This window comes from Alexandromys fortis, unplaced genomic scaffold (assembly GCF_014885135.2).
Source record: "Alexandromys fortis isolate MF-2015 unplaced genomic scaffold, M_Fortis_MF-2015_v1.1 scaffold_65, whole genome shotgun sequence".
Classification (NCBI taxonomy): Eukaryota; Metazoa; Chordata; class Mammalia; order Rodentia; family Cricetidae; genus Alexandromys; species Alexandromys fortis.
The window spans coordinates 836,174-860,744 of NW_026067986.1; the positions used below are offsets into that span (position 1 = coordinate 836,174).

The 24,571-nt window shown below is 47.7% G+C and overlaps 1 protein-coding gene across 1 annotated transcript in view; it reads left to right on the forward strand.

The window, feature by feature from the left end:
* Positions 1–24,571, forward strand: part of Trak2 (trafficking kinesin protein 2) — a 53,873-nt gene that overhangs the window by 19,508 nt on the left and 9,794 nt on the right. The window contains 11 exon segments of the mRNA XM_050159158.1: positions 6,286–6,573; positions 10,127–10,327; positions 12,772–12,848; positions 14,800–14,916; positions 16,024–16,233; positions 16,743–16,821; positions 17,399–17,529; positions 17,907–17,981; positions 20,530–20,667; positions 23,760–23,836; positions 23,914–24,568. Coding sequence (XP_050015115.1) covers positions 6,483–6,573; positions 10,127–10,327; positions 12,772–12,848; positions 14,800–14,916; positions 16,024–16,233; positions 16,743–16,821; positions 17,399–17,529; positions 17,907–17,981; positions 20,530–20,667; positions 23,760–23,836; positions 23,914–24,568 — 1,851 coding nt within the window. The 5' untranslated portion in view covers positions 6,286–6,482.

The following is a 24,571-nucleotide window of genomic DNA, read 5'->3' on the forward strand; positions in this document are numbered from 1 at the left end:
AGGGAGGGGTTGCCTGCCCCTGCAAAGTTGCAGGTCGCAGACAAACAAGCCCAAAGTATACCACGCAGGAGGAAAATGTTGGCCCCAGAAGCCTAGATCTTATTTTTAGTTTTGAATGCTCACCTGGTGGATTACACTGTCTTTGGGGTCCAGTCTGTCTGTAAGTAAAAGCTGCCTCCGTGTATTTCATACATGACTGGTTACTAAATTGAATGATAATCAGGCAACAAAGAAATATGGACAGATGGCTGTTAGCGCAGCTGGGCTGGGTGTAGCCCATTGGCTGGATACCTTGCTGCTGAGCGGTGTGATGTCCGCCTTCGAGATGTCTGCTGCTCATTGGCCTCATTAGCTTTTGGTGGTGACAGTCTTCATGTCTTGTACTACAGCCATGACAGTCCCAGTGTGGTACGGTAGCTGATTTTTTTTTTTAGTTCCTGTGAATTTTTGGTAAATTTTGTCTAAGGTGTAGCCATATATGCTACAACCAGTTAGTCGTGATAAAAGTTAAATATTTCATGTAGAAACATGATAAATGTATTTCATTTTTAAAAGTTCGAGTTTATCTGTGGTCTGGTGCAGTTCGCCCCTGCCTGGAGAGCTGCCTGGCGTCATTCCCACCCTTACATGCAACACAGCAGCCAGCATGTGTTTCAAATTAAACCCCAAAGTCTTGTTTGCAAAATGAAATTTTGAGATATATTTTCATGTAAGTGTTTCATTAAATCTACGTTTACTGTAATTCCAGGCTCTGTATTCCCGTAACTCAGGGTTCCCGTGGCTGTTCTGTCCAGAGCGCCCCGCTGTAAGGAAGTAGCAGCACTTTTTAGGCACTGTTGGCCGCGGGACTGGCTGAGCGAGTTCTGGGCCCGCTGTCTGCCAGCAGTGACTATAACACTGACACGTTTGAGCGGTTCATCTTAAGTCCCATCGCTATTTAAGTGAAGCTGCTGGTTGTTTCGCTTGATTTTCCCCCTCGATGTGCATGCTTTTCAGAGGTCCGTTTCTTGTTAAATGTGCCCTGCTGGATTTGGCGGCTCGTAGGGAAAAGCAGTTGTCTGTGGAGAGACAGCGACACAAGGAAGAAGGGAGAATCGTGTGCAGCTCTCGGGCGCTGAGGACCTGCTGTCTGTGCTTGCCAGAGTTTGGTTCCTGATAGTTAGGCCTCCGGACTGTGCTTCCTGTTTATCCATACAGCTGAAGGGGGAAAATGACTGTCCCCAGACCAAGTCACTGTTAGAACCCAGGAAGGAGGCATGAATTCTTGTGTGGAAAGAACGCGCCACCAAGGAGTGTCCAGTAGCCTTTGTGTTGTGCTGGATGTTGGGAAGGGTACGGTAACATGAATAACAATTGTAATAAAAGAGCACGTGGGTAGTGCAGAGATAATGATAACAAGATTCACACAGCCGTTCTGCGCTCTGCTTGAACTGAGTCTGTAACTGCCCCAGTGGCCCTCCGAGGCTGCCGCTGCTCTCATGGCCCCTTTAATCCTCACCTAAGCCCCTAGAGTAGATCATGTTCATAAACCCATTCAGCAGATGAAGAAACACCATTACGTAGTTTGCAGAATTACACAACCACGGCCTCTGAGGTAGCTCAGCAGGAGAGACACTTGCCACCAGGCCTGTCCGTCTGAGTTCCATCCCTGGACACGTGATGGAGCAGGAGAAGATGATACGACCTGTGAGTGGTGGACTGTGGTTCACATTCTTAACACTGCAGTCTCCTGAATCACAGCTCAACCCCAGCGCCCTGTCTGACTCGTGGAAACCCGTGGCTGTCACATTAGGCAGAGGGACTTTGCGGGCAGGCGCTTGAGAGGGAGTTTAGCCAGTTGGATCTTAAGCATTGATTATAGGTTCCTTATGGAGAGAGAGAGAGAGAGAGAGAGAGAGAGAGAGAGAGAGAGAGAGAGAGAGAGAGCAGGAGAGGCCCAGAGCCGAGAAATGCGGCTGCAACAGCTAAAAGATTCCCTGGAGCCTGCAGAGCAAAGGAGCATGACCTTGCCGTCACCTTGCTACGGTCATCAGAGCCATCCGTGCCTCTGACCCCCAGAACTGGACAACGCGTGTAGAAGATGGGTCAGGCTCTAAGTTTATGGTAGCTTGTTGGAGCTTCCGGAAAGCCTTTCCGGCTAAGGAGTGGGAGACTTGCTACTGCAAACAGGACCTCCTGAGAGTCCACAGGGAATGACTCCAGTGATAATCTCCTCAATGGTCACAGCCTGAGGTCACTTCTTCCAACCTCTTGGATCTTGTCTCTTTCAGGTTAAAAATTACTCAGAGCTGATCATGAGATGCACCTGCCAATATTCAGACACGCTGGGAACTTAGGAAATATTAGGCAGAAAACATGCCTTCCCCAGGCTTAAGGGATAGAGAAAAGCTAAAAAAATAAAAATAAAATAAAATAATAATAATTAAAAAAAAAAACAGCATTTGAGTTTCTCCTGCATCTCAGTTGCCAAAATAGGGATTTTTATTTTTTATTTACTCTTCATATCTGACCCTTCTTGTTTGTGAACAACCCGATCTTGGCAAAAAGAAATAAAATTCAGAAGCAGTAAGTACCGAGCGCAAGGTCAGCAGCACGGTGAACCAGGTTAAAATTCAGACTTCAGTGAACCGCGGTCCCTGCTGCTACCCGACTGCCCTTCCTGAGGAGACCAAGTCAGGCGGGGCGCATTGCTCGGTCTTCTCAGGAAAGTACTGCCTTGCTCAGCCACCCCTGACCTGGTGCCCTGTGCAGCCTGGCAGGTCCCTGGACTGCCCTGGAGGTCTGCATTCCTTCCGCATGACTCTCGCCGTGGACTTAGTTCCGTGTGAGTTCAGTTTTCTCTGCTCCTGTGTGCCAGCGTTCAGACCAGCAACAAGACTCCAGAGCTAATTCGAAAGGCAGTTCTCTAGAGCAAAGGCCTGGGGCACAGAATCAAAATCCATATATAAATGTTTGTGTACTTAGATGATAATGTATAAATTGAAAAGGCAAAGTTAAAAAATAAAAACGGAGGGCTGGAGAGATGGCTCAGGAGTTAAGAGCACTGGCTGTTGTTCTTCTAGAAGACCTGAGTTCAATTCCCAGCACCCACATAATAGCTCATAACCGTCTGTAATGATATCTGGTGCCGCCTTCTGGCCTGCAGGCAGAACACTATATACATAATAGATAGATAGATAGATAGATAGATAGATAGATAGATAGATAGATAGACAGACAGACAGACAGACAGATCTTTTTTCCAAAAAGCTCTGTTTAAGAACCATCTCGGACCAGTTAGACACTCTGTTTTAATTCCCCTCAGTTCCCCCAATTTCCTCGTCCTTCCCTCTCCACGGCCCCCCTTCCCTTTCTTCACAGGCAAATTTGTGACTTACTGCTTTCAATGGGGGCTTTTTTAGACATCGAGAGTACCTTTTAAGTGTGCTTAGAAGTGTAGCGAGTTGGAGTCTGTCCTTTTAGTCAGATTACAAGGGTATAAATGTAGGAGCCCAGCTTTCAGAGGTTGGTCTTAGAAAGCTTAGTTCTACATAATAGTATTTTAGTGACTGAATTATTTTACTACAGTGTGTGTGCGTGTGTGTGTGTGTGTGTGTGTGTGTGTGTGTATGAAAGAGAGAGAGAGAGAGAGAGAGAGAGAGAGAGAGATTCTCACATCTGCAGGCTGTGTGTGTCTACAGCCAATGGCACAAAGACCATTGCTAAGCTGCCATGGAGTATGAATGCAACCAATGGACACTTTATTAAACAAGAATGTATCTGTGTCTCGGGAAAACTTCATTTGTACACTGAAAATTAAATTCTGTCTTATTTTTACATTGTGTATTTTTTTTCTTCCTACCATTTAAAAGTAAAAGTTATTCTTAGCTCTCTGTAAAACAGGTGGCCGGCCAAATGTGGGTGTTGGTGTTGTCAGCAGTTTGCTGAGCGCACTGGTGACCTGCCTGGTGTCAAGGTCACTCTGAGCACAGAATGCGCCGCTAGCTTCCTTGCTTACCTGTGTTCACTGGTGTGTGGGTCCCATGCCTCAGGGGAGGGGACAGGTCAGCCTTGAGTGGTGTTCCTCAAGAGCCGGTCACCTTATTTTTTGAGGCAGTTACTCACTAGCCTAGAACTCACCTCGTAGACTAGGCTAGGGGACCATCAAGCTCCAGGGGTCCAGCTCTCTCTGCCTCCCCACCAGGGGGAGCGCGCACCACTGTGGCAGGCTTTGTAAGGGGCCCTGGGCTTCAGTACAAAGCTTCGCTGAGTGACTTCCCTAGCCCCCAGACACCCCCTCTATTTCAAGTCCAGGTTTGGGAGTAGTTTAACCTCCCAAAAGATTGATTAAAACCGCACGAACCTGCGAATCGCTTTTCCCGCCCTCTGTGGGCGGAGCTTCGTCCATGTTTTGTTTCTGTACCAGGTTCAGAGGCGAATTTTTAATGGTTTCCTCCACATATCTTTCTATTCCCTTTGCAGTGCTTGTTTTAGAAATGACAATAACAAGCTTTTGAATAGCAAGATACTGAGGGGAAACCAAGGGTGCGCGGTAAAGTGCCCTCAGAAAATGACCTTCGAAGACGAGAATCACAGTCCCTGACAACGACTAACTTTGCTTCACGTTGCCCCGGCTGACCCACAGGAAAATAGTCGCACACATAAACGAATCTTTACGTATTTATTAAAATTACCTGAGTCATTTGTATAAAATTAAATTTTTGTTACACCAGCATGAAATTACAAACTTTTGGGGAGAAAAGACTGCTGTCTAGTCTGTTTTTTTTTTTCTTTTTTTCCTTATAAAATGTTTTAAGAAGTAATAGAATGGGGTCAGAGAGATGGCTCAGTGGTTAAGAGCACTGGCTGCTCGTCCAGAGGACCCAGGTTCAATTCCCAGCACCCACAAGGTGACTCACAACTGTCTGTGACTCCAGTCCCAGGGGATCCAATGCTCTCTTCTTACTTCTTCCACAGACACTGCACACATGTGGTGTGCAAACACACTGAGGCAAACACTAACGCATAAAATAAAAATAAAATCTCAAAAGGAAGAGTGTGATAGAAGCAGTCAGGAAACCCTCTGCCCGTCACCGCAGAAGGTTTTGAAAGTTCCCCGGTCTGAGGTGTTGGGAATTCTCATCTGTGTTCCCCGAGCCCCTCTCTTGCCGTGCAGTCTCTTCACCAGCCTGGTTGGGGTCTCACTCTTTAACTGCACTGGCTTCAAGGTGACAAGTTTCCCCTCTGAGTTCTCTGATTCTGATGCTCACTTTGTCTCTGAAACGTGTGTCCCTAGTGTTTTAAGTATGTCTCTGCTCTTCCTCTCTGACCTTTTATTTCTCAGACTCCCTTACTTGGTTCTTTTCTGTGTTCTCTACTTCTTAGACATAACTGAGTATTGATGCCTCTAAGTAGTGGTTACGAGGATGCAAGCTGCGAATGGCTGACTGTCTGTTTAGCAGACTGTCTTTTTATGTAAGCAACGCTGATAGCTAGGGTGAACACCCCTTCCTTCCACTGCCACCTCTGACGGGCTCCCTAGCACACCCACTATGGCCGTGAATTCACACACACACACACACACACACACACACCCCCGCCACCTAGTCCTGAGACCACAGGTGTGCACCACCCACCTAGCTGAACTGAACATTTCCTAACTGATAACAGTTCCCTGTTTTTGTTGTTGTTTTCCCTGTTTTTGTTGTTGTTGCTTGTTTTAAGTAGACATATATTTAGTGCATTGCAACTTTTGTTTATTTTGTTTCATTTGTTTTGTATTTTCTTCGTGACAGAGTCTCACTGTATAGTACTGGCTGGCCTCCTATCACAGAGCTCTGCCTCCTCAGGCCTTGCAAGGACCTGATTAAAGGAGGTGCCACCGGGCCTGGCTTTGGTCCGTGTGAAACCAGGTCGCATTAAGTTGTGTAGGCCCCCCTGAAATTCTGTGCAGCCCAGGCTGCCCTCAGACTCACTGTCCTTTGTCACGGTGACTCCATGCATTATCCCCCAAGCTACTTTCCTGCGCACGAGTAAGTCCTTTCCTAACCCAGCCATTGATCTGCTTTTTGGTACCATAGACATGTTGGGTTTTTTTTTTTTTAGAATTCTTATAAAAATGGAATCATAAATCATGAGCTGATTTATTTATTTGTTTCGTCCAGCCTAATTCCATTGAGGTTCACTCATGTTGTTGTGTGTATCTTAGAAGAAAAACATCCTTAATGACAGGCATGCTGGGTAACGAGAGTCCTGTTATTAAGGGGAGTGCTGGACTCTAACCACTGGGTCTGTTCTTTGTTTTAGGCTATGACTGTCCAGGGGCTGACAACCACATGAGCACTGACAGCCGCAGATGTCACTTGACTCACCACGGAAACCCTGTCCTAAAGGGAGCGTACACATGACCGCGTCCATTTCTTTCCCGAATGGCTTGATGGATTTCCTTTACCCCAGTGCGTACCAAAGCGATCCCTTTCAGCCACAGCGAGAGAGGATTCTGCATGAGTCACTCCCAGGATGCCATTTTCACATCGCCAACAGGTGAAGAGAACCCCATGAATAGCAACCACAGAGACTCGGAGAGCATCACTGGTGAGTTCAGGGTCACGACGTTGCAGGACCAAGCGCAGGCGCCTCAGTCTGGCCTATGTGTCCTGCTCTGACGAATCCCCAGCCTCCATGTCCAGCCAGGCGGCCTCAGAGGCAGCCTGAATTAATCACTGTATCACAGGGTGTCCAGTTACATTATCCACTCCTCCCTCTGTGCAGCCCTTTGTCTGTGCTGGGCTCCCCTATACCCACTGGGCCTGTGAGCAGGAACTGTGTCAGAGCAACGCACCTGTGTTTAGGAACCTGCAAGTGTCTGGGCACTGTGCCTGGCACCCAGGAGGCCCCCAGAGCTTGCAGGGACCGACATTGTTGTAGGCCCTTAAGTTTTATCCGTGAGAATAAATAAGCTTTAGAAATGAAAAATTTAAAAAAAGTCAAACCTCAGGGACTGGAGAGTGCTTTGCTCTGCAGTCAAGGACCAGAGGCTGGGTCAGCACCTGCGTGGCCAACTGGATGTTTTGTGCACACCCGCTGCACCAGATCTGAGCAGCCAAGACAGAGGCCCTCTGAGGCTTGCTTGGTTTCCAGCTCAGCTAGAAAATACAGCCCCGAATCCAGGGAGAGCTCCTGCCTCAAAGGCACAGAAGGAGCAGAGGGAGACTGAGTGTCTCCTGGTCTCCACATGTGTGCACCCACACACACGTATGTTCATTTGCTCACATAGACACAAACAGATAAAAATAGAGACATAAATATATCCTTTTGAAAAACTCCAAGTATTTAGAAGGTTTTTTTTTCCTAAGGTTTTTGTTTTAAAATCACCAAATGGAGCCAGGGAAGTGGTTCAGTGAGAAATGCAGTCCTCACAACTCAGGTTCAACCCCAGATGCACGTAACAAAACAAAACCAAAAAAGCCAAAAAAAAAAAAAAAAAAAAAAAAAAGACCGGACAATGCAGGTTCTCAGGACGTCATAGCATCCTGTGCAGGCTCTCATGACGTCATAGCATCCTGTGCAGGTTCTCAGGACGTCACAGCATCCCGTGCAGGCTCTCAGGACGTCATAGCATCCCGTGCAGGTTCTCAGGACGTCATGGCATCCCGTGCAAGCTCTCAGGACGTCATAGCATCCCGTGCAGGTTCTCAGGACGTCATAGCATCCCGTACAGGTTCTCTTGCATCCACATCTCAGCCCTCACTCCGGCTCCAGGCAGCCCTCAGCTCTGCACTTCTGTTGGATGCAGTTTGCTTGTGCTAGAATTTCAGATGAATTGAGCTTCTCTTTTTTGTGAGCTTCTCTTAAAGATTTGCTTGGGATTTTGTTGTTGTTGATGATGATGAATGACTTTTTTAGGCAGCGTTTCTCTGTGTATCTCTGACTGTCCTGGAACTCACTCTATAGACCAGGCTGGCCTCAGACTCAGAGATCCACCTGCCTCTGCCTCCTGAGTGCTGGGGTAAAGGTGTGGGCCACCACCACTCACTTATGAATGAATTTTTAAATGTTAAATCTTGTGTTCCTGATATATTCTAGATAAGTGGTTTTTCTTAGAGAGTTCAGTTTTGCTTTGGTAAAGCATTTGGTGATAAGGGTCTCATTTTGGGACTGGTTCATCTTTGTTAGATGGATCACCACTCCAATATTCTGTATTCTAGAATTAATTTAATTGCTCAGGCATTCAGCGGTTGTTTGTGTATTTTTTTTTTTATTCCGGAGAGATGAAACTCACATGCCTTTTTCCCTTAAGTGGGGGAGTCATATGATGGAAGCGTGGCGGACAATCTGAGTGTATTAAAGGCAGCCTGGTTCTAAAACCATACTTAGAAAAACCGAAAAGAATCCCTGAACCTAAACGGAGTCAGTGTGACTGGGGAGAAGAGAGTGTGTGAAAGAGTCTCTGAAGAATGAGAAACAACCGGGTATTGTCTGTGTTCTCCCTTTCCTCCATATTCTGGAACACCTCATCTGTCCGTGCATCTATAGTCAGTTTCCAGCATTAGAAGGACCATCTGTAATGTGTGTGCAGCAAGCAAAGTGTGCATAATCGCTTGGCGTTTGTAGTGATATAGAGCTATTGTGCAATAGCTCTGCCAAGGCGTGAAGGGTCTATGGAACCATGATGAAGGCTTAAATGGACCAAGGTGTGAAGGGTCTTTGGAGCCATGATGAAGGCTTAAATGGACCAAGGCGTGAAGGGTCTATGGAACCATGATGAAGGCTTAAATGGACCAAGGTGTGAAGGGTCTTTGGAGCCATGATGCAGGCTTAAATGGACCAAGGCGTGAAGGGTCTTTGGAACTATGGTGAAGGGTTAAATGGACCACGCCTCTTCTTGTGGTTAGGAGGCCACTGCTTCTCTTCTGGCTAAATGGAGACCTGCGATAGTGCCCGCCTTTGTATTGAACTTATTAAATTGCCCTTGGTCAGTTCAGGCCAGCTAATAAAAATGTCCTCTTTCAGAGTTTATTCTCTTGAAGTGTTGTCTGTTGTCAGGGTTCGAGCATGTTTCTTTATGCTGCCCACAAAGGAAATACCAGATTTCCCAGAAGCGAGAGGGAGGATCTGCCATCCTGCTCCGCTTTCTCTGTTTTAAGCCCTAGTGTTCTAATTGTGTTAAAAGAGATAACTTTTCTTTGTAAACATTAAATCTGGGAGGAAGCCAGTAGCAGACATACAAGAGGGTCCCGACTGTGTTCAGAGCCAGCCTGTGAGGGGAGAGACTAGTGACATCAGCAGTATGCAGTGGGTGCCTCCTGTGTGCCAGGTGTGACCCCGGATGTAATAGATCCTCTTCATTTTGTGAATGTGTGGGGAATGGGCCTCAGGAGGGATGAGTCTTGTGTCTAATATCCCATCATTAACATGTGGAGGAGTCAGATCTAGACACTAGATTTGATGCCAGAGCCCACGTACTTTCTAATATTAAAACTGAAAAACAGGACAGGGGGCAGCTGGGGAATCGAGGCTCTGGATAGAGGTATGTTTGGTATGTCAAAGACAATGCGTGAGAATTTCTGTGTGCAGCCTCCCACCCCTGCAGGCATTTCCAGAGGTCCGTGTCCCAGGTGATTGCAAATTCTGCCAGGCTGACAGTTAACACTGACCGTGCCAGAGTCTAAAGACTCGGCAGTACAGCAATAGTAAAAAGAGCCAGGCTGGGGCAGTGGCTCAGGCGGTGAAGCCCTTGTCACACGCCCACGCACGAGGAACCGGGTGCAGTAGATGAGGGCTGGAGACAGAAAAGTCCCCTGAGCCTACGGGCTGCACAGCCTGGCACTCTACACAGCGGCAGCAAACGGGGTAGGAAGTGAGGACCAACGCCCCCGTGTCCTCTGACCTCCGTGTGCACAATGACACTGCCAGCATCTAGTCAGAGTCTCCACCTGAGCCAGGTGTTGTGTACCAAGGTATGAGTGTTTGTCATAGTTCATCACTAGGCTGGAACTCAAACCTCCTCCGTGTCACTAGAAGACACTAATAAGTCAGGAGAGAGATGATCTCATCTAACATATCCTTGGTCTCCTACTTTCGCGAAGCTAATTTCCGGACAGATGGAACACACTAGCTTCAACTACAGTGACTCTCTCCTTCCCAGATGTCTGCTCCAGCGAGGATCTCCCCGAAGTCGAGCTGGTGAACCTGCTGGAAGAGCAGCTGCCGCAGTATAAGCTCAGGGTCGACTCCCTCTTTCTCTACGAGAACCAAGACTGGGCGCAGTCTTCACCCCAGCACCAGCCTCAAGATGCGCCGGAGACTCTCTCTCCCGTCCTTGCCGAGGAGACGTTCCGCTACATGAGTAAGTCGTGGTGGTTGTGGTGGTTGTTGTGGTTGTTGTTGTGACCCATCCAGCGTTTGTGCGTGGAGATAAAGACAGGCCGTATGTGGCACACGCCTTTAATCCCAGCACTTGGAAGGCAGAGGCAGGCGGATCTCTGTGAGTTCGAGACCAGACTGTTCTACAAGAGCTAGTTCCAGGACAGGCTCCAAAACCACAGAGAAACCCTGTCTCGAAAAAACAAAACAAAACAAAACAAAACAAAACAAAACAAAACAAAACAAAACAAAAAAGACAGGCCGTATCTTAGTATTGCCTTTTAAGACAGTGAGCATCCAGCAGCCCTTGTCCCGTGTCTACCTGCTGTAACTTAGCCTGACCTGACAGGCAGAGAGGAACTGTTGTCACGCTTATGACTGGGAGAAGAAGCTGTTGCCATGCTTGTGACTGAGTTTACCCTGCCTTTGTCTGTCACCTGAGAGAGACCAGAACTGTTTTAAAAACAGTGCAGTTACCTATGATTGCCTGTCTTTGTCTATCCCGACACTCTGGTACCTTGTGTGTTAGCTTTTTGGGTTCCTAGCCTCCCCTATCAAATACAGGAATTACACCATTCTGTAAAGAACATAATTCTTAGACGCATACATACTTCGTGTTTTCGTTTTTAAAGGCGGGCTGCTCTACAGCCTGGACTGCCTTGAGCGTACTGTATCGTCGGTCTGGAACCCCTGACCATGCTGCGCCAGGGATTCCGGGCATGCGTCTGAGCACTTCCCATCACGCCAAGGAGAGGCGCATGGGAGCCGCAGTGTGGTCTTCACACTCAGTGATCCATACAGATGACGAACTGAGCCAGACCTGTCCCAGGCACCGAGACTCATTTCCATTTTCTTGTAGCTTGGTCTTCCTTTTTACACTTTTTTTACTTGTTCCATTACCCGTCCAGTATAAAGATGTTATGCACACGGTAGCTGTCAGACTGTGTAATAAAAGCCCCTGAGCTCCGCATTAATGTTTGTGAAATTCCTATAATTTGAAATTGACTTACTTGGAAGATTACATAAAATATTACACATTTTCCCAGGGAGCATTTTAGGTGGCTTTTTTTTTAATTGCATGTATTTATTTATAGTAGGGAGAGGCCCTTGTACCATAATCTAGTGTAGAGGTCAGAGGACAACCTGTGGGAATAGGGTTCAAACTCGGGTCATTGAACCTGGCGACAGGCGCCTTCGCCAGATAAGCCATTGTGCCCTCGTGCCTCTTAATGACAGACTGTGTTGGAGAATGATTGCCGTGAGTGCTCATTGCATAGAAATTATTAACCCACTCTGGGTGGCGGTTTCCTAGAACTCTGTGTGTGTGTGTGTGTGCACATGTTTGTGTACATGTGTGTGTGTGCGCTCACGTGTGTGTGTGCGCGCACGTGCTCACGTGTGTGTGCTTGTGCGTGTGTGTGCACAAGAAACGGGGGAGGGAGTGTTGGGGTGTAAATACTGATTAAACTTGAAATATCAAGAAGGCCAATTAAAAATGGACTTCTGCCCCTTAATAGTTTAAATAACTGAAGTATATTACATTAAGGCTCTCAAGATTGTCTTTTTTATCAAAAATATTAGATTTTTTTAGAGTTTTACATTGCTTCCACCCCTCTTCCTAGCCCCCTCCAGTTCCTATACCCTCTCAAATTCATGACCTCCTCTTTAGTAATATCCTGTTACACTTGTATGCGTGTGTCTGCACGCACCACACTGAGGCCTTTAGTGCTGCTCCTGTTGGTTGCTGATATTTTTCTGGAAATGTATTTTAGAAGAAAACTATTCTGTTACCATTTCTCTTTGTTTCTTGAGTTTAAGTCTGTGAGGACTTTATAATTCGATTCTGTGACAGCAGCTTAACTCTTAAGGACTTTTGTTGGTTTTGTTTGTTTGTTTTGGTTTTGGTTTTTCGAGACAGGGTTTCTCTGTAGCTTTTAGAGCCTGTCCTTGTCTAGCTCTTGTAGACCAGGCTGGCCTCAAACTCACAGAGATCCACCTGCCTCTGCCTCCTGAGCACTGGGATTAAAGGTGTGCGCCAGCACCGCCCGGCTGTTCTTCAGTAACTTTAACTTTAACTGATCCAGCTATAAAGTAGGTAACTGGATTCCCAGCTCACACTTTCAGATGTGAGTGGACCAAACTTATCTCCCTAGGGGTGAAAGATGTAAAAGAAGTAGTCAGGACCTGATTGACACGTGACCGCTTGACACACTCTCAGTTTACTGTATGTGTGTACATTTTTTGTAATGGTTGGTGAATCTTGGATGCTATGTCCATGAACCCTTGTTCTCTTTCTGTTTTTGTGTTTTTATTCTCCTGAATATTCTTTAGAAATCTGGGGGTTTTGTTGGTACTTGGGATTTTAATGAGTATCACGTGTTTTCTGGTGTGCGGAAAGCCTCTAAAGAATTGTCTTGACTGCCTCAGTTCTAGGCACAGACAGAGTGGAGCAGATGACCAAAACCTACAATGACATCGACATGGTCACACATCTCCTGGCAGAGGTATGAGTATATCACTTCTTTCTCCAGTATAAAACTAAAACGTGCGGCTCACTCAGACTGTACCCGGTTCGCACAGCTAAACCATGACAATCAACCAGATTTCTAGGGTGTTTTACATAAGATATAAGCACAGCTGAACCGGTGATACACAGCCGACTTCCCAAAGTGGCATGGATCTCCTGAAGCTCATCATTATGATGTGTGTGGATGGGCAGACCCAATGCCGGCTGACCTCTCTGATTGTTCACAAAGCTTGTATTTTTATTTGTGATTACTGGGGCCGGGGAGCACTCTCGAGTGCAGTAGGCACTGGATCCCTGGAAGCTGGAGTTGTGAGTCGTGTGAGCTGCCTGTGTGACTGCTTGCAGCTGGGATCTGCACCCTCTGCAAGGGCAGTCCAAAGCCTTAACCACTGAGCCGTACGTCCACCCCCAAAGTCACCTCTAAGCTGTCCCTGCTGCTAGTCACCTAGGCCAAGCTGCTGTTGAAAAAGCAGCTGTGGTTCAGTTGATCCCCGCAGTTTGGAGCGTCTCCTGCTCACCTCCGGCTCAGGCCATTATTTCCATATTTGCCTGTGGAAGTTTTAAGGGTTTTTTATTATTTGTTGCTCGTTTAACATATATGGGTTTTTTTTTTTTTTTTTTTTTTTTTTTTTGCCTGATTGTGTGTGTGTACAGTAACTGTGGCAGTCAGGAGAGCATCAGATCCTCTGGAACTGGAATTACAGATGGTCACTAGCCACCACATGGGTGCTGGAGACCAAACCTGGGTTCTCTGCGAGAACAGCCAGTGCTCTTAGCCACTGAGCATTTACCCAGCCCCATGTGGAAGTTTGAGCATGCGTGCTCTGTCTTTGCCAGTTGGCAGGCAGTAATGTTCTCTCCCATAGCTCAGTTTCAGTTGGTCTTGTGGGAGACTTTCTCTCTGACATACATGTCTCCTCAGGATGCTTTCCATATGTGCCTCTTGGCTCATATCAAAGTGAGAAGAGTTGCCCCGAAGTGGTCGATTTTCATGTATTGGATAGAAAACAGTTAGAAACTTAATTGTATTATCTATCATTAATGTAAGCAGCTCATATTCACGTAGAAGGCAGTTAAAAGTGTATTAACAGTTTTCCACTGTAGAAGTAAGGCCCTCATCATCCCCGGATGGGATCTCCATACCCTTGCTTAAGATCAGGATCTACCCAGTTAGAACGCCGTCGCTTGGCCTCGCCACACGCCTTGGTCATTACCCCCAGCTTCCTAGACTCCCTTTCACACGCTCGAGGTAGAAGCCTGTGACCTCGTAATTTCCAGCCTCCAGTTCTCTCTTGCACTAGCTGTGGGCTGGGCTCTAGGCCAGGCCTTCCTCTCAGCTGCTGCTCCTGGATGCATAGTCTCCCCTAAATGGAACCGACCCACATCCCAAACTCCTGATCTGTGTCCCTGCCATACTTGGCACACTCACCCAGTGTTGGCTGGACTTCTACAGTGCAGGCTCCTTCCACCCTAATTTTCTATTTTGGGTGTCGGAGGCTGGGGGATGCACTGGATAGTGACCCAAAGTCCGAGTATTGAAAGTGCGCTCTTCCTATTGATCTAAATCCTCAGCCCCCACCTTCATATCTAAGCTTCTCTTGGTTTCCTGGCTTCTTAAAGTTCTAACTGCAAAGTTGGTTTGATGGCCATAACAGATAGGATGTCAGCAAAACCTTACTTGATACCGAGAGGTGCAATTACAAATTAATTCATAATTACATAGTCACCTACTTGTCTCAGGTTTACCAAACACTACATATATGCCTGGCCCCATGTCCATTTATTTATTAGGGTTGTAAAATGAATCTCTATGCTTTATAGGAGATCTGCTCTTAATATTAGCAAATTTCACTGTAGAATTTCTAATCTGCTATCTGCTTTTTTAAAAAAAAAATACTCATAGAAAAGGTGTGTTTGTTGCTTTGCAGAGGGATCGAGATCTAGAGCTAGCTGCTCGGATTGGGCAAGCTCTCCTGAAGAGGAACCATGTCTTATCTGAGCAGAATGAAGCCCTGGAGGAGCAGCTGGGACAAGCCTTTGATCAAGTAAGCCTTTGACCCTGTGCTTGGAACAGGAATAGTAATAAGGAGGTCTTCTGCCGTGGATAGGAGTATTTCCTTGGGTGTTCCTGAAATACCACAGGTGACACCAGTAGCCATTGACTTTATATATATACTGAAAAATGAAGCTTAAATCATTAGGAGTTAATAAAATACCATGCCTGTCTAGCTGGATGATATTAGTGCGTCCTCCCTTAGGTTCTCGACCCTGAATCCATGCTGCACATATGAGTTCCATCTTGTGGAACAAGTTTTGAATCTACTCAGAGAGCGACTGGTGTCTCCCATGACGCCTGTGCCGCTGCTGTACCCGTGGGCATCTTGCTGGGCTGGTTGTTGTTGTAGGTGGCAGGGTCCTCGGCTGTGTAAAGGGATGATTTCCTTTGTGCCCATTGTGAGGATAGCACCTGACAGCCCGTCAGAACTAGCCAGTAGGGACAGGACCTCCAGGTGAGCACACCTGACAGCCCGTCAGAACTAGCCAGTAGGGACAGGATCTCCAGGTGAGCACACCTGACAGCCCTGCAGAACTAGCCAGTAGGGTGGGACCTCCAGGTGAGCACACCTGACAGCCCTGCAGAACTAGCCAGTAGGGTGGGACCTCCAGGTGAGCACACCTGACAGCCCTGTCAGAACTAGCCAGTAGGGTGGGACCTCCAGGTGAGCACCACTCGATCTCATGCCCAGTGACTCGAGTCTGTGTAAAGGGATGATTTCCTTTGTGCCCATTGTGAGGATAGCACCTCACAATGCTATCCTCATGCAGATCTTCAACTGTGGGGTCTTCCCATCCAGTTCTGGGGTGATCAAGGGCAATGGCCACAGCCTGTAATATTTCAGGGTCTGTGGACTCCACTGACCAACAGGCTCCAAAAGGGGTAATGGTGTTCTCATTTGACAGCCTATGGTGTTAAAATACCCAAATGCTTCTTACGCAGAAACCAAAAGGTTAAAAAAAAAAGTAAATTTAAAAATATATTTATTCTATATCAATAAATGTAAGAAGTAATTTATTGTCGCGTTGAGTAGATAAATTTCAAGCCGTTTTGCACGTGAGCAGTGTGGGATGCGCTAATCGCAGTCTGTGTGCAGGTTAACCAGCTGCAGCATGAGCTGTCCAAGAAGGACGAACTGCTTCGGATCGTTTCCATTGCTTCTGAGGAGAGTGAGACCGACTCCAGCTGCTCCACGCCTCTTCGGTTCAATGAGTCCTTCAGCTTATCGCAAGGTTTGCTGCAACTGGACATGCTGCAGGAAAAGCTCAGGGAACTGGAGGAAGAGAACATGGCCCTTCGATCCAAGGTGCAGCTCGCGTCCCTTCCCATTACCGCTACATGGTCGGGTCTGAGTAACTGAGAAGAAATACATCTCAGTTAGTGCTGTGCCTTTAGCTGGTAGGAGCCTGTAGGCAGATAAGAGGCAGCAGCCTAGTGTGCCCATCGTGTGTGGCTAAAAGCAACTGGCTGAGAAGGGTCATGTGGGAACATTACAGATTCCTCGGGTCTGTAAAGGGCCGTGGAACCAGCACATACTACGTAAGCAGGTGGTGTTTTCTCTGAGCTAGAGATGCAGCCAGCAGAGATGGAGATGCATGGGCAGGCAGGTGCAAGCCCTGCGCGGAGTCAAGGGAGGCGTCTGTCCCACCTTTTCTAGTCCAAATGTTGTGGGCGCTCAAATCCGATGGGATCCCTTCATTTCCTTTATAAGCAATGAAGGTGGATGTTCAAGCTGCAAAGCTTTCTGTAGCTTTGGCTTCAGATTCATTAGGAAGACCTGTCATGTCAATGGTTGTTGTTTCCCCTCCCCTGAAGGCTTGCCACATCAAGACAGAAACCTTCACCTATGAAGAGAAGGAGCAGCAGCTGGTCAACGACTGCGTTAAAGAACTTCGTGAGTAGCAACATCATCACTCTCTGCTTCAGGCAGTTTGGTGAGATTATCTCCAACTCAGAAATTAGACCCCCGGTCTCCATAGAAACAGTTATAAGTGCTTGTTGTCTTGGTCTGCAAATATCTACAGATTGTCTGCTGTGGGCCTATTTATGAAGCAAGGCAAGGTCCCCTAACTGTTTAAACATGATGGAGAAACAGGGATGGATTTGACTGTATGTAGGAGCCAAACACATGAGTTAGTCCTGTTTGCAACAGCTTGCTGTTTAGGGAACTAGCCCCCGTGGAGAGACCAGCGTTGATCCTTTCCAAAGGCAGCACCCAAGGGCCCGAATTCCTCCTGCTGAGCTCCACCTGACAAGCCTTCCGTCACCTCAGCACCACCATGCTGGGCACCACACTCTCCAATCAAACTATAGGGGATGTGTTACAGTAGTGTTGCAGGGGTACCCTGACTTATCAGGAAGCCAGGGAAGACAGGATATACTTAGGCTGGAGCAGCAATAGGACAGCTCAACCCTGGTCGTCCCAAATCAACACCTTTGTGTTGCCTTCTAAACTTTGGCTTTGTTCCTAGGTGAAACCAACGCGCAGATGTCCAGAATGACGGAAGAACTGTCGGGCAAGAGTGATGAGCTGCTCCGATACCAGGAGGAGATCTCGTCCCTGCTGTCTCAGATCGTGGATCTGCAGCACAAGCTTAAAGAGGTGCGTGCACTCCCTCAGCCGAGCTCTGTCCTGCACTGTCCCGGTGCACGGCGTTCTGCCAAGTGCTGCCTCACCTGCCTCTCCCCCGTTAACTGCTTTGCTCTGTTCTTTCAGTATTGCCCTCTGCTAAAATATCATAAAGAACTCTGAAGTACTAAATATTTTTGCAAATACATCAGATTTTCTCCAAGTTTTGATGTCAGTGAGGAACTCGGGTCCGTATCCTCTGAACACATGTATTTGTGTTCTGCTTACACTATTACTCTAGTTGGCCTCTGCTGGGGTCACTGTCGTAGGCCTAAGACGGCACCCCAGATAGAGACTCTTAGCATGTCTTCTAAAGGAATGCCTCACGTGTCCCTCTTCTGTGTCCTTAGCATGTCATCGAGAAGGAAGAGCTCAGACTTCACCTGCAGGCTTCCAAAGATGCCCAGCGACAGCTGACAATGGAGGTAATGCGGCCTGCCTCTGTGTTTGCAGCGCACTGGGAGATGGGGCTGTCGTTCACATTTGTGAGAGTCACGGAAGAGAACGGCCACATTTGGAATCCAGCAGCAGCAGTCAATAGTTAAGATGAAGTTCATGAGATCTGAGAATTAAAGCTTTAAAAAGTCTTTTTTCTAAAGCTGATCATGGCAGCCCTCCTCTTGAGTAACAGAGAAAACCTGGCTTTCTTTAAGACTATAGGACTTGAGAGCTTTTCTCATAGAAGTGTGTATCAGACGCCAGGCTTACTGCCTCCATCCCCTGTGTATCAGACGCCAGGCTTACTGCCTCCATCCCCACCTTCACGTTTCTCCTCCACTCTTCTTGTCCCCTTTGCGCCTCTAGTTAGTCTCACCCCTTCTTCTATGGCGCGTATACACGCATGGTTTTATGTAGCTATATAGTATTTGTTTAAAACCACAAATGAGGGGAAACAGATTTGTCTTCTGAGGCTGTTTTAATTCACTCAGCGTGATTGCCTCTCTCTGGCTGTATCCCTTTTTCTTCAGATGACATAACTTTGTTCTGAGTTATGGCTGACGTGCATTGCACTGTGTGTACCCGCGTGTTCTTGAACTGTGCCTTTGTTTTAGACGCTTACTGGTTCCATAGTGTGTCTGTTGTGCGTAGGGTTACAGCAGACCCTGGAAAGCAAGGGTCTGTGATACGCTGCCTTGGAGTCTGTTGGTAAAGGCACAGATTGGCGGCAGGGTCACATGGTGGGTCTCTCTTTGGTTTTCTGCGGAACCTCCAGCAGATTTCCATAGTGGATGGGCTGACTCACATTCCCACCGTCGCTGCGGAAGGGCTCACTTCTGTCCACCTCCTTGCGAGCATTGTTGCTTGCTCTCCTAAGGGTAGCATGCTGGCTAGGGTAACACGGAATCTCAGTATCATTTTGCCTCGCGTTCCCTTGGCGGCCAGCGAGACCGAACATTCTCGTGAGTTATTGGCTGTTTGTGGCTTGTGTTTTGAGGGCTTGGTTTTCTTTGCTCCTTTATTGATCACCTGATTCATTTGATTGATTGGTTTCTTGTCTAGTTTTCATATTGTACTGTAGACATTAACGCTCTGTGAGGTCATCCCTGGCCAAGGTTTTCCCCGTCCTTTGACAGTCTCTTCACTGATTGGCTGCTTCCTTTGCTGTGCAGAAGCCTCTTGATCACAGGAGGCCCCATCTGTTGATCTCCCGAGTGCCTGGGACCGGTTGAAGAAGTCCTTGCCGGTGCCTGTGTCTTCAAGTCTCTTCTCTACCTGTCCCTTTTACGGTCTCAGAGTCTCAGGTCTGACAGTCATGGTTTTCATCGTCTTGGATGGAGTTGTTTTTTGTGCAGGGTAAGAGCAGGACCCTGTTCTGGTTCTGTATTTGCACACACAGGTTTCCCAGCACCATTTTTGTCAAAGACACTGGGATTTTAGTGTTTTTTGTCTTTTTTCAATATGTGTTTTTGCCATCTGTCAAAAACAAAGTGGCTGTGACTGTGTTTATATACCTTGGCCTCCCCAGTACTCCGTATGCCTCCACCACCTCAGCTGCACGTTTTATTTTATGAAGATTTATTAGCATTTAATGAACCTCCCTGTGTGTGGACAGAGCAGCCCCCAGCAGCTTAGTCTCCTCAGCTCTTCTGCTGAAGCATTTAGCTTTCACCAAGACAGACAGGCTGCTTAGGGAGCGCTCTCTCTCTCTCTCTCTCTCTCTCTCTCTCTCTCTCTCTCTCCCCCCCCCCCCCCCCCCCCCCCCCCCCCCCATGAGGAGAGCAGCTCCAGATTTGCTCTGGGCAGCATTTCCCTCATTTACTTGTCTGCTCACCGACCAGAGCCCAGAGTTTATCAAGGCTGACAGGCGGAATCCCTGGTTCCTCTTTACGCAAGAAGGTCTCACACCAGCTTTCTCAACGCGGCCTTGATGTTTGCCAAGGTTGATGGCGTGGCAGGGCCTGGTACCAGTGTTGCCCCAGCCCGCCAGCCTCTGCCCCACCTGCTGGTCTTCCGGTGTTTACTAATGCTACAGTGAGCGTGGACCATGCATCCGTGTGTGTCCTGGTCTTCTTCCTTCACGGTGGCTTTGCCGTGAAAAGAAAGAAAGAGGGAGGCCTCAGTCGAGTTTCTCAGAACGAGATGTGGGGTGATGTACGTTTTAGAGGAGCACACCAGCCCTGCTGACCCTGAAGAGCAGACACACGCTACACGTGGGAAGTCTTTTCAGTTAATGCGCTCTGAGCTTTTGCCAGCTGCTGTAAAAGGCTTCCAAACAAGGCGTGGGGAAGGTGATGGGACACACTCTCTAGACTCTTGATCTTGTCCCTTGAAGGTTTCAGGTTCTGAGAGGTCATGTTCTTATAGCGCTTGCCCAAGACAGCTCCTTAACGTGAATGTGGTTGAGTTTGCTTTAGAGCCGTTTTGTTGGAATGATTTGTACATAAATTAATACCCTCGGGGCTCCTTCTTCCAGGGCTCAAGGTTGACAGGGTTGTCTGGAGAGGTTGTGACTGTGCCACTTTTCCCCCTCAGCTTCATGACCTTCAGGACAGAAACATGGAGTGCCTGGGGATGTTACACGAGTCCCAAGAAGAAATAAAAGAGCTTCGCAGCAAGTGTGGCCCGGCCGCCCACCTCGGCTTCTCGCAGGCTTACGGAGTTTTCACGGGGGTAAGAGACAAGAAGCCACCATGTGCTTTAGAAGGGGAGAGAAGCCTGGGTTCTGTCTCCAGAGTGTGCTGTGACTTATGATGCCGTCAGGTAGCTAGAAAAGAGAGACCATGCTTTGCTCCTGCTTCTGGGATGCAGTTACTGAGTCAGGATTTAATCTGCGTACCACATCTTCCTTATCACTCATGTTAAATGTCCCAGATGATAGTCTAACTTGCTGCAGTGTTGGAGGTAAAGTCTAGGGAAGTTGGATTTTGATCTGTGTGCCACAGCTCACTCAAATGAGGTTCCCCTACCTTAGACCCACCACTTAAGCCATGCTTTTTAATCTGTATGTCTGTTTGCTTTGCGTCTGTTTAATACACATGATCCTTCACACGGGTGCAGAGGTCAGGGAAGAACTTGTAGAAGCTGGTTCTTTCTTGCCACCGCGATGTGGATCCTAGATCGTCAGACATGGAAGCAAATCCTTGCCTGTAGAGCCATCTCCCTGGCTCCACCTTTTTTTTTTTTAATTTACCCCCATTTAGAGTATGTACATGTCTATGTGCCTATCATGTGTCATGTGTACATATGGAGGTCAGAAGACAGCTTGTCGACTTGATGCAGGCTAGGGTAATTCAGGGAGAGAGACTCTCGATTGGGAAAATCCCTCCAGATGATAGGCCAATGGGCAAACCTGTGGGCTGTTTTCTTAATTAAAGGTTGATATGAGAGGGCCAGCCACTGTGCTGGGCCACCCCTGGGCCACTGGTCCTGAAGAAAACAGGAGAAGCAAATCCCCACGGCCTCTGCACCAGCTCCTGTTCCCGATTCCTGCCCTGACTTCCCTGGCTGCTAGACTCCTCATCCCTAAGGTGAAATAGCCCTTGGCTCCCCAAGTTGCTTTTGGTCACAGTGATCTGTCACAGCAGCAGAAACTCTGACTACGACAACTGTCTAGAGGCGTTCTCTCTCTGCCGGGTGAGCCCTGGGCACACTGTAAACACCGCACCTCTACCAAGTACAAGTTTCTTGGCGGTTTAACTCTACCTAGAGGGTAAGGCTCTTGCAGATAGGAACGTTGAGTTTTTTAATTTGTTAATAAACAGTATTTGGGGAATGGTAGAACACAATTAGAGCGTGCATGTGTGTGTGCATGCGTGCGTGTGTGTGTGTGTGTGCGCGCGTGCACTAACACCTATTAACAGTTGTTTTCTTCCTTTCCTGGTCATTCTTTCTGGCTCCATTCCTTATGCATCTTTAAGTGGGGTCTGGGGATCGAACAAGCTTCCAGGTTTGAGTGGCAAAGGCCTTTGACCACTAAGCCAGATCTTGGTAGAACCCAGACATATCCTTCAAAGAGCATTTTTGGAGCTGGGTGCCGTGGCCTGCACATGTGATCTCAAGAAGTCAAGAGGATCAGTTGAGCCGAGCTAACTTCGAAATGAGAGACCCCTTTGAAATGAATGCCTGGATAAATAATGAGGAAATAAACACACAAGTCATAGACTAACAGGCATTGTTGGGAGAACTGGGAAAATCTTACCGGGCTCTGTGGATGAACGACAGTGTCGTAATAACAGACAACTATAGCGCCATCATCGGGCATGTCCTTGTCTCTACTAAACTTTGTCCCTGTCTTTAGTAAACAGAAACTTAAGCACTAAGTAGTCACAGGGATATCTGAGGCCTGCTATAAAACAGTTCAGGAAAAACAACAACAAAACCAACCAACCAACCAACCAACCAACCAACAAAAACCACTGAGAGAGGGAATACCAAATATATTAATGATGCATGTGAAGAATGCATAAAAATTCTTTGTACTATTTCTTAGAATTTTATTCTAAGTTTCAAACTATTTCAAAATCAAAAATTAAAGCACAGAATGCTAGAGCTGTAAGTGGCAGGGCACTCGCCTAGCGTGCACGAGGTCCCGAGTTCAGTTCTCACACTGCCAAATAAATACACATATTAAAAAACAAACACTATGTATGGGTCAGTGCATAAAGATATAACCCGCCATGACTGACGACCTGAGGTCAGCCGAGACCCCAAACGGTGGAAGGGAAAGACGACCCTACAAAGCCGCTTCCAATTCCCATCAACTACAAAGGGACACAGCTACCGAGTCAGCCATTGCTCCAAGGAGCTTTGATAACTTTGAGAACTGACATTCTGAGTCCAAAGCCTGTGTAGCAAGCTTTCTTGTTGAACTTTCTTGGACTGCCAGCCCCAAGTAATGACACAGAGACTTGTTATTAATCGTGATAGCTTGGCCTTAGCTCAGACTTTTTTCCCAGCCAGCTCTTATAACAGATTAGTCTGTCTCTGTTAATCTACATCTGTGGCGTGGCTCGGTTACCTCTGCTCTGTACCATGTGTCTGTCTTCAGTGTCCAGCGGGCATCTCTCATGCACCTAGATTCATCCCGAGTTCCTCTGTCTGCCCAGAAGACCCCCTTTTCTCTCCTCCTAGCTATTGGCCTTCCAGCTCTTTATTAACCAATAACGGTGCTGCGTCTTCAGACAGCGTAAACAAATGTTCCTCAGCAGACCTGGGTGCCAGGTGTGCGTCACCACTGAAGTATCGTGGCTTCTGGACTCTCGCAGGCCGTCAGGTCAGGGATAGATGTATTCCATGCACACCTCAGACTACATATCTGTCCTTCTGTCTTTGCACCTCTGGATGTTAAAAGTCAGGTGCTCAGTCCCTGCAGAGCCGGCCACCCTCAGTCCAAACCCACGAAGCATGACATCCATGCCAATCGGATCCTCATCTCTGAGCAAATTATCAAAACCATACAAATTACAAGAAAGTGTTTGTCAGGTTTGCCGTGGTCTGTGGCTGTCAGACCGCCTGTGTTTGTGTCTCTACATAAGCAGTATTGACTTCTCATCTACGGGTCTTGTCCATTGCCACCTTAGAAAAATGCGTCATGAAAAGGTAGTTGGTTCTTGTTCACCGTCGCTCTTCCCCCTTTGAATTTTAGTCTACATTTTCTTGTATTTCCTTTGTTATGTCATAAATCATAAAAATACACACTGTATAGGCTCTTAATTCATTTGAGGGTGGTAGTCACTTTATAAATCTTAAACTCCCTTTTGTAGGAATCGTTGGCAGCTGAGATTGAGGGGACCATGCGTAAAAAGCTGAGTTTGGATGAGGAGTCTGTGTTTAAACAAAAGTAAGTACAGGTCACAGGGCTGTCGCTGCACCATTGCAGTAAGCACAGGTCACGGGGCTGTCACTGCACCGTTGCAGAAAGCACAGGTCACGGGGCTGTCACTGCACCGTTGCAGAAAGCACAGGTCACGGGGCTGTCACTGCACCGTTGCAGAAAGCACAGGTCACGGGGCTGTCACTGCACCGTTGCAGAAAGCACAGGTCACGGGGCTGTCACTGCACCGTTGCAGAAAGCACAGGTCACGGGGCTGTCACTGCACCGTTGCAGAAAGCACAGGTCACGGGGCTGTCACTGCACCGTTGCAGAAAGCACAGGTCACGGGGCTGTCACTGCACCGTTGCAGAAAGCACAGGTCACGGGGCTGTCACTGCACCGTTGCAGAAAGCACAGGTCACGGGGCTGTCACTGCACCGTTGCAGAAAGCACAGGTCACGGGGCTGTCACTGCACCGTTGCAGAAAGCACAGGTCACGGGGCTGTCACTGCACCGTTGCAGAAAGCACAGGTCACGGGGCTGTCACTGCACCGTTGCAGAAAGCACAGGTCACGGGGCTGTCACTGCACCGTTGCAGAAAGCACAGGTCACGGGGCTGTCACTGCACCGTTGCAGAAAGCACAGGTCACGGGGCTGTCACTGCACCGTTGCAGAAAGCACAGGTCACGGGGCTGTCACTGCACCGTTGCAGAAAGCACAGGTCACGGGGCTGTCACTGCACCGTTGCAGAAAGCACAGGTC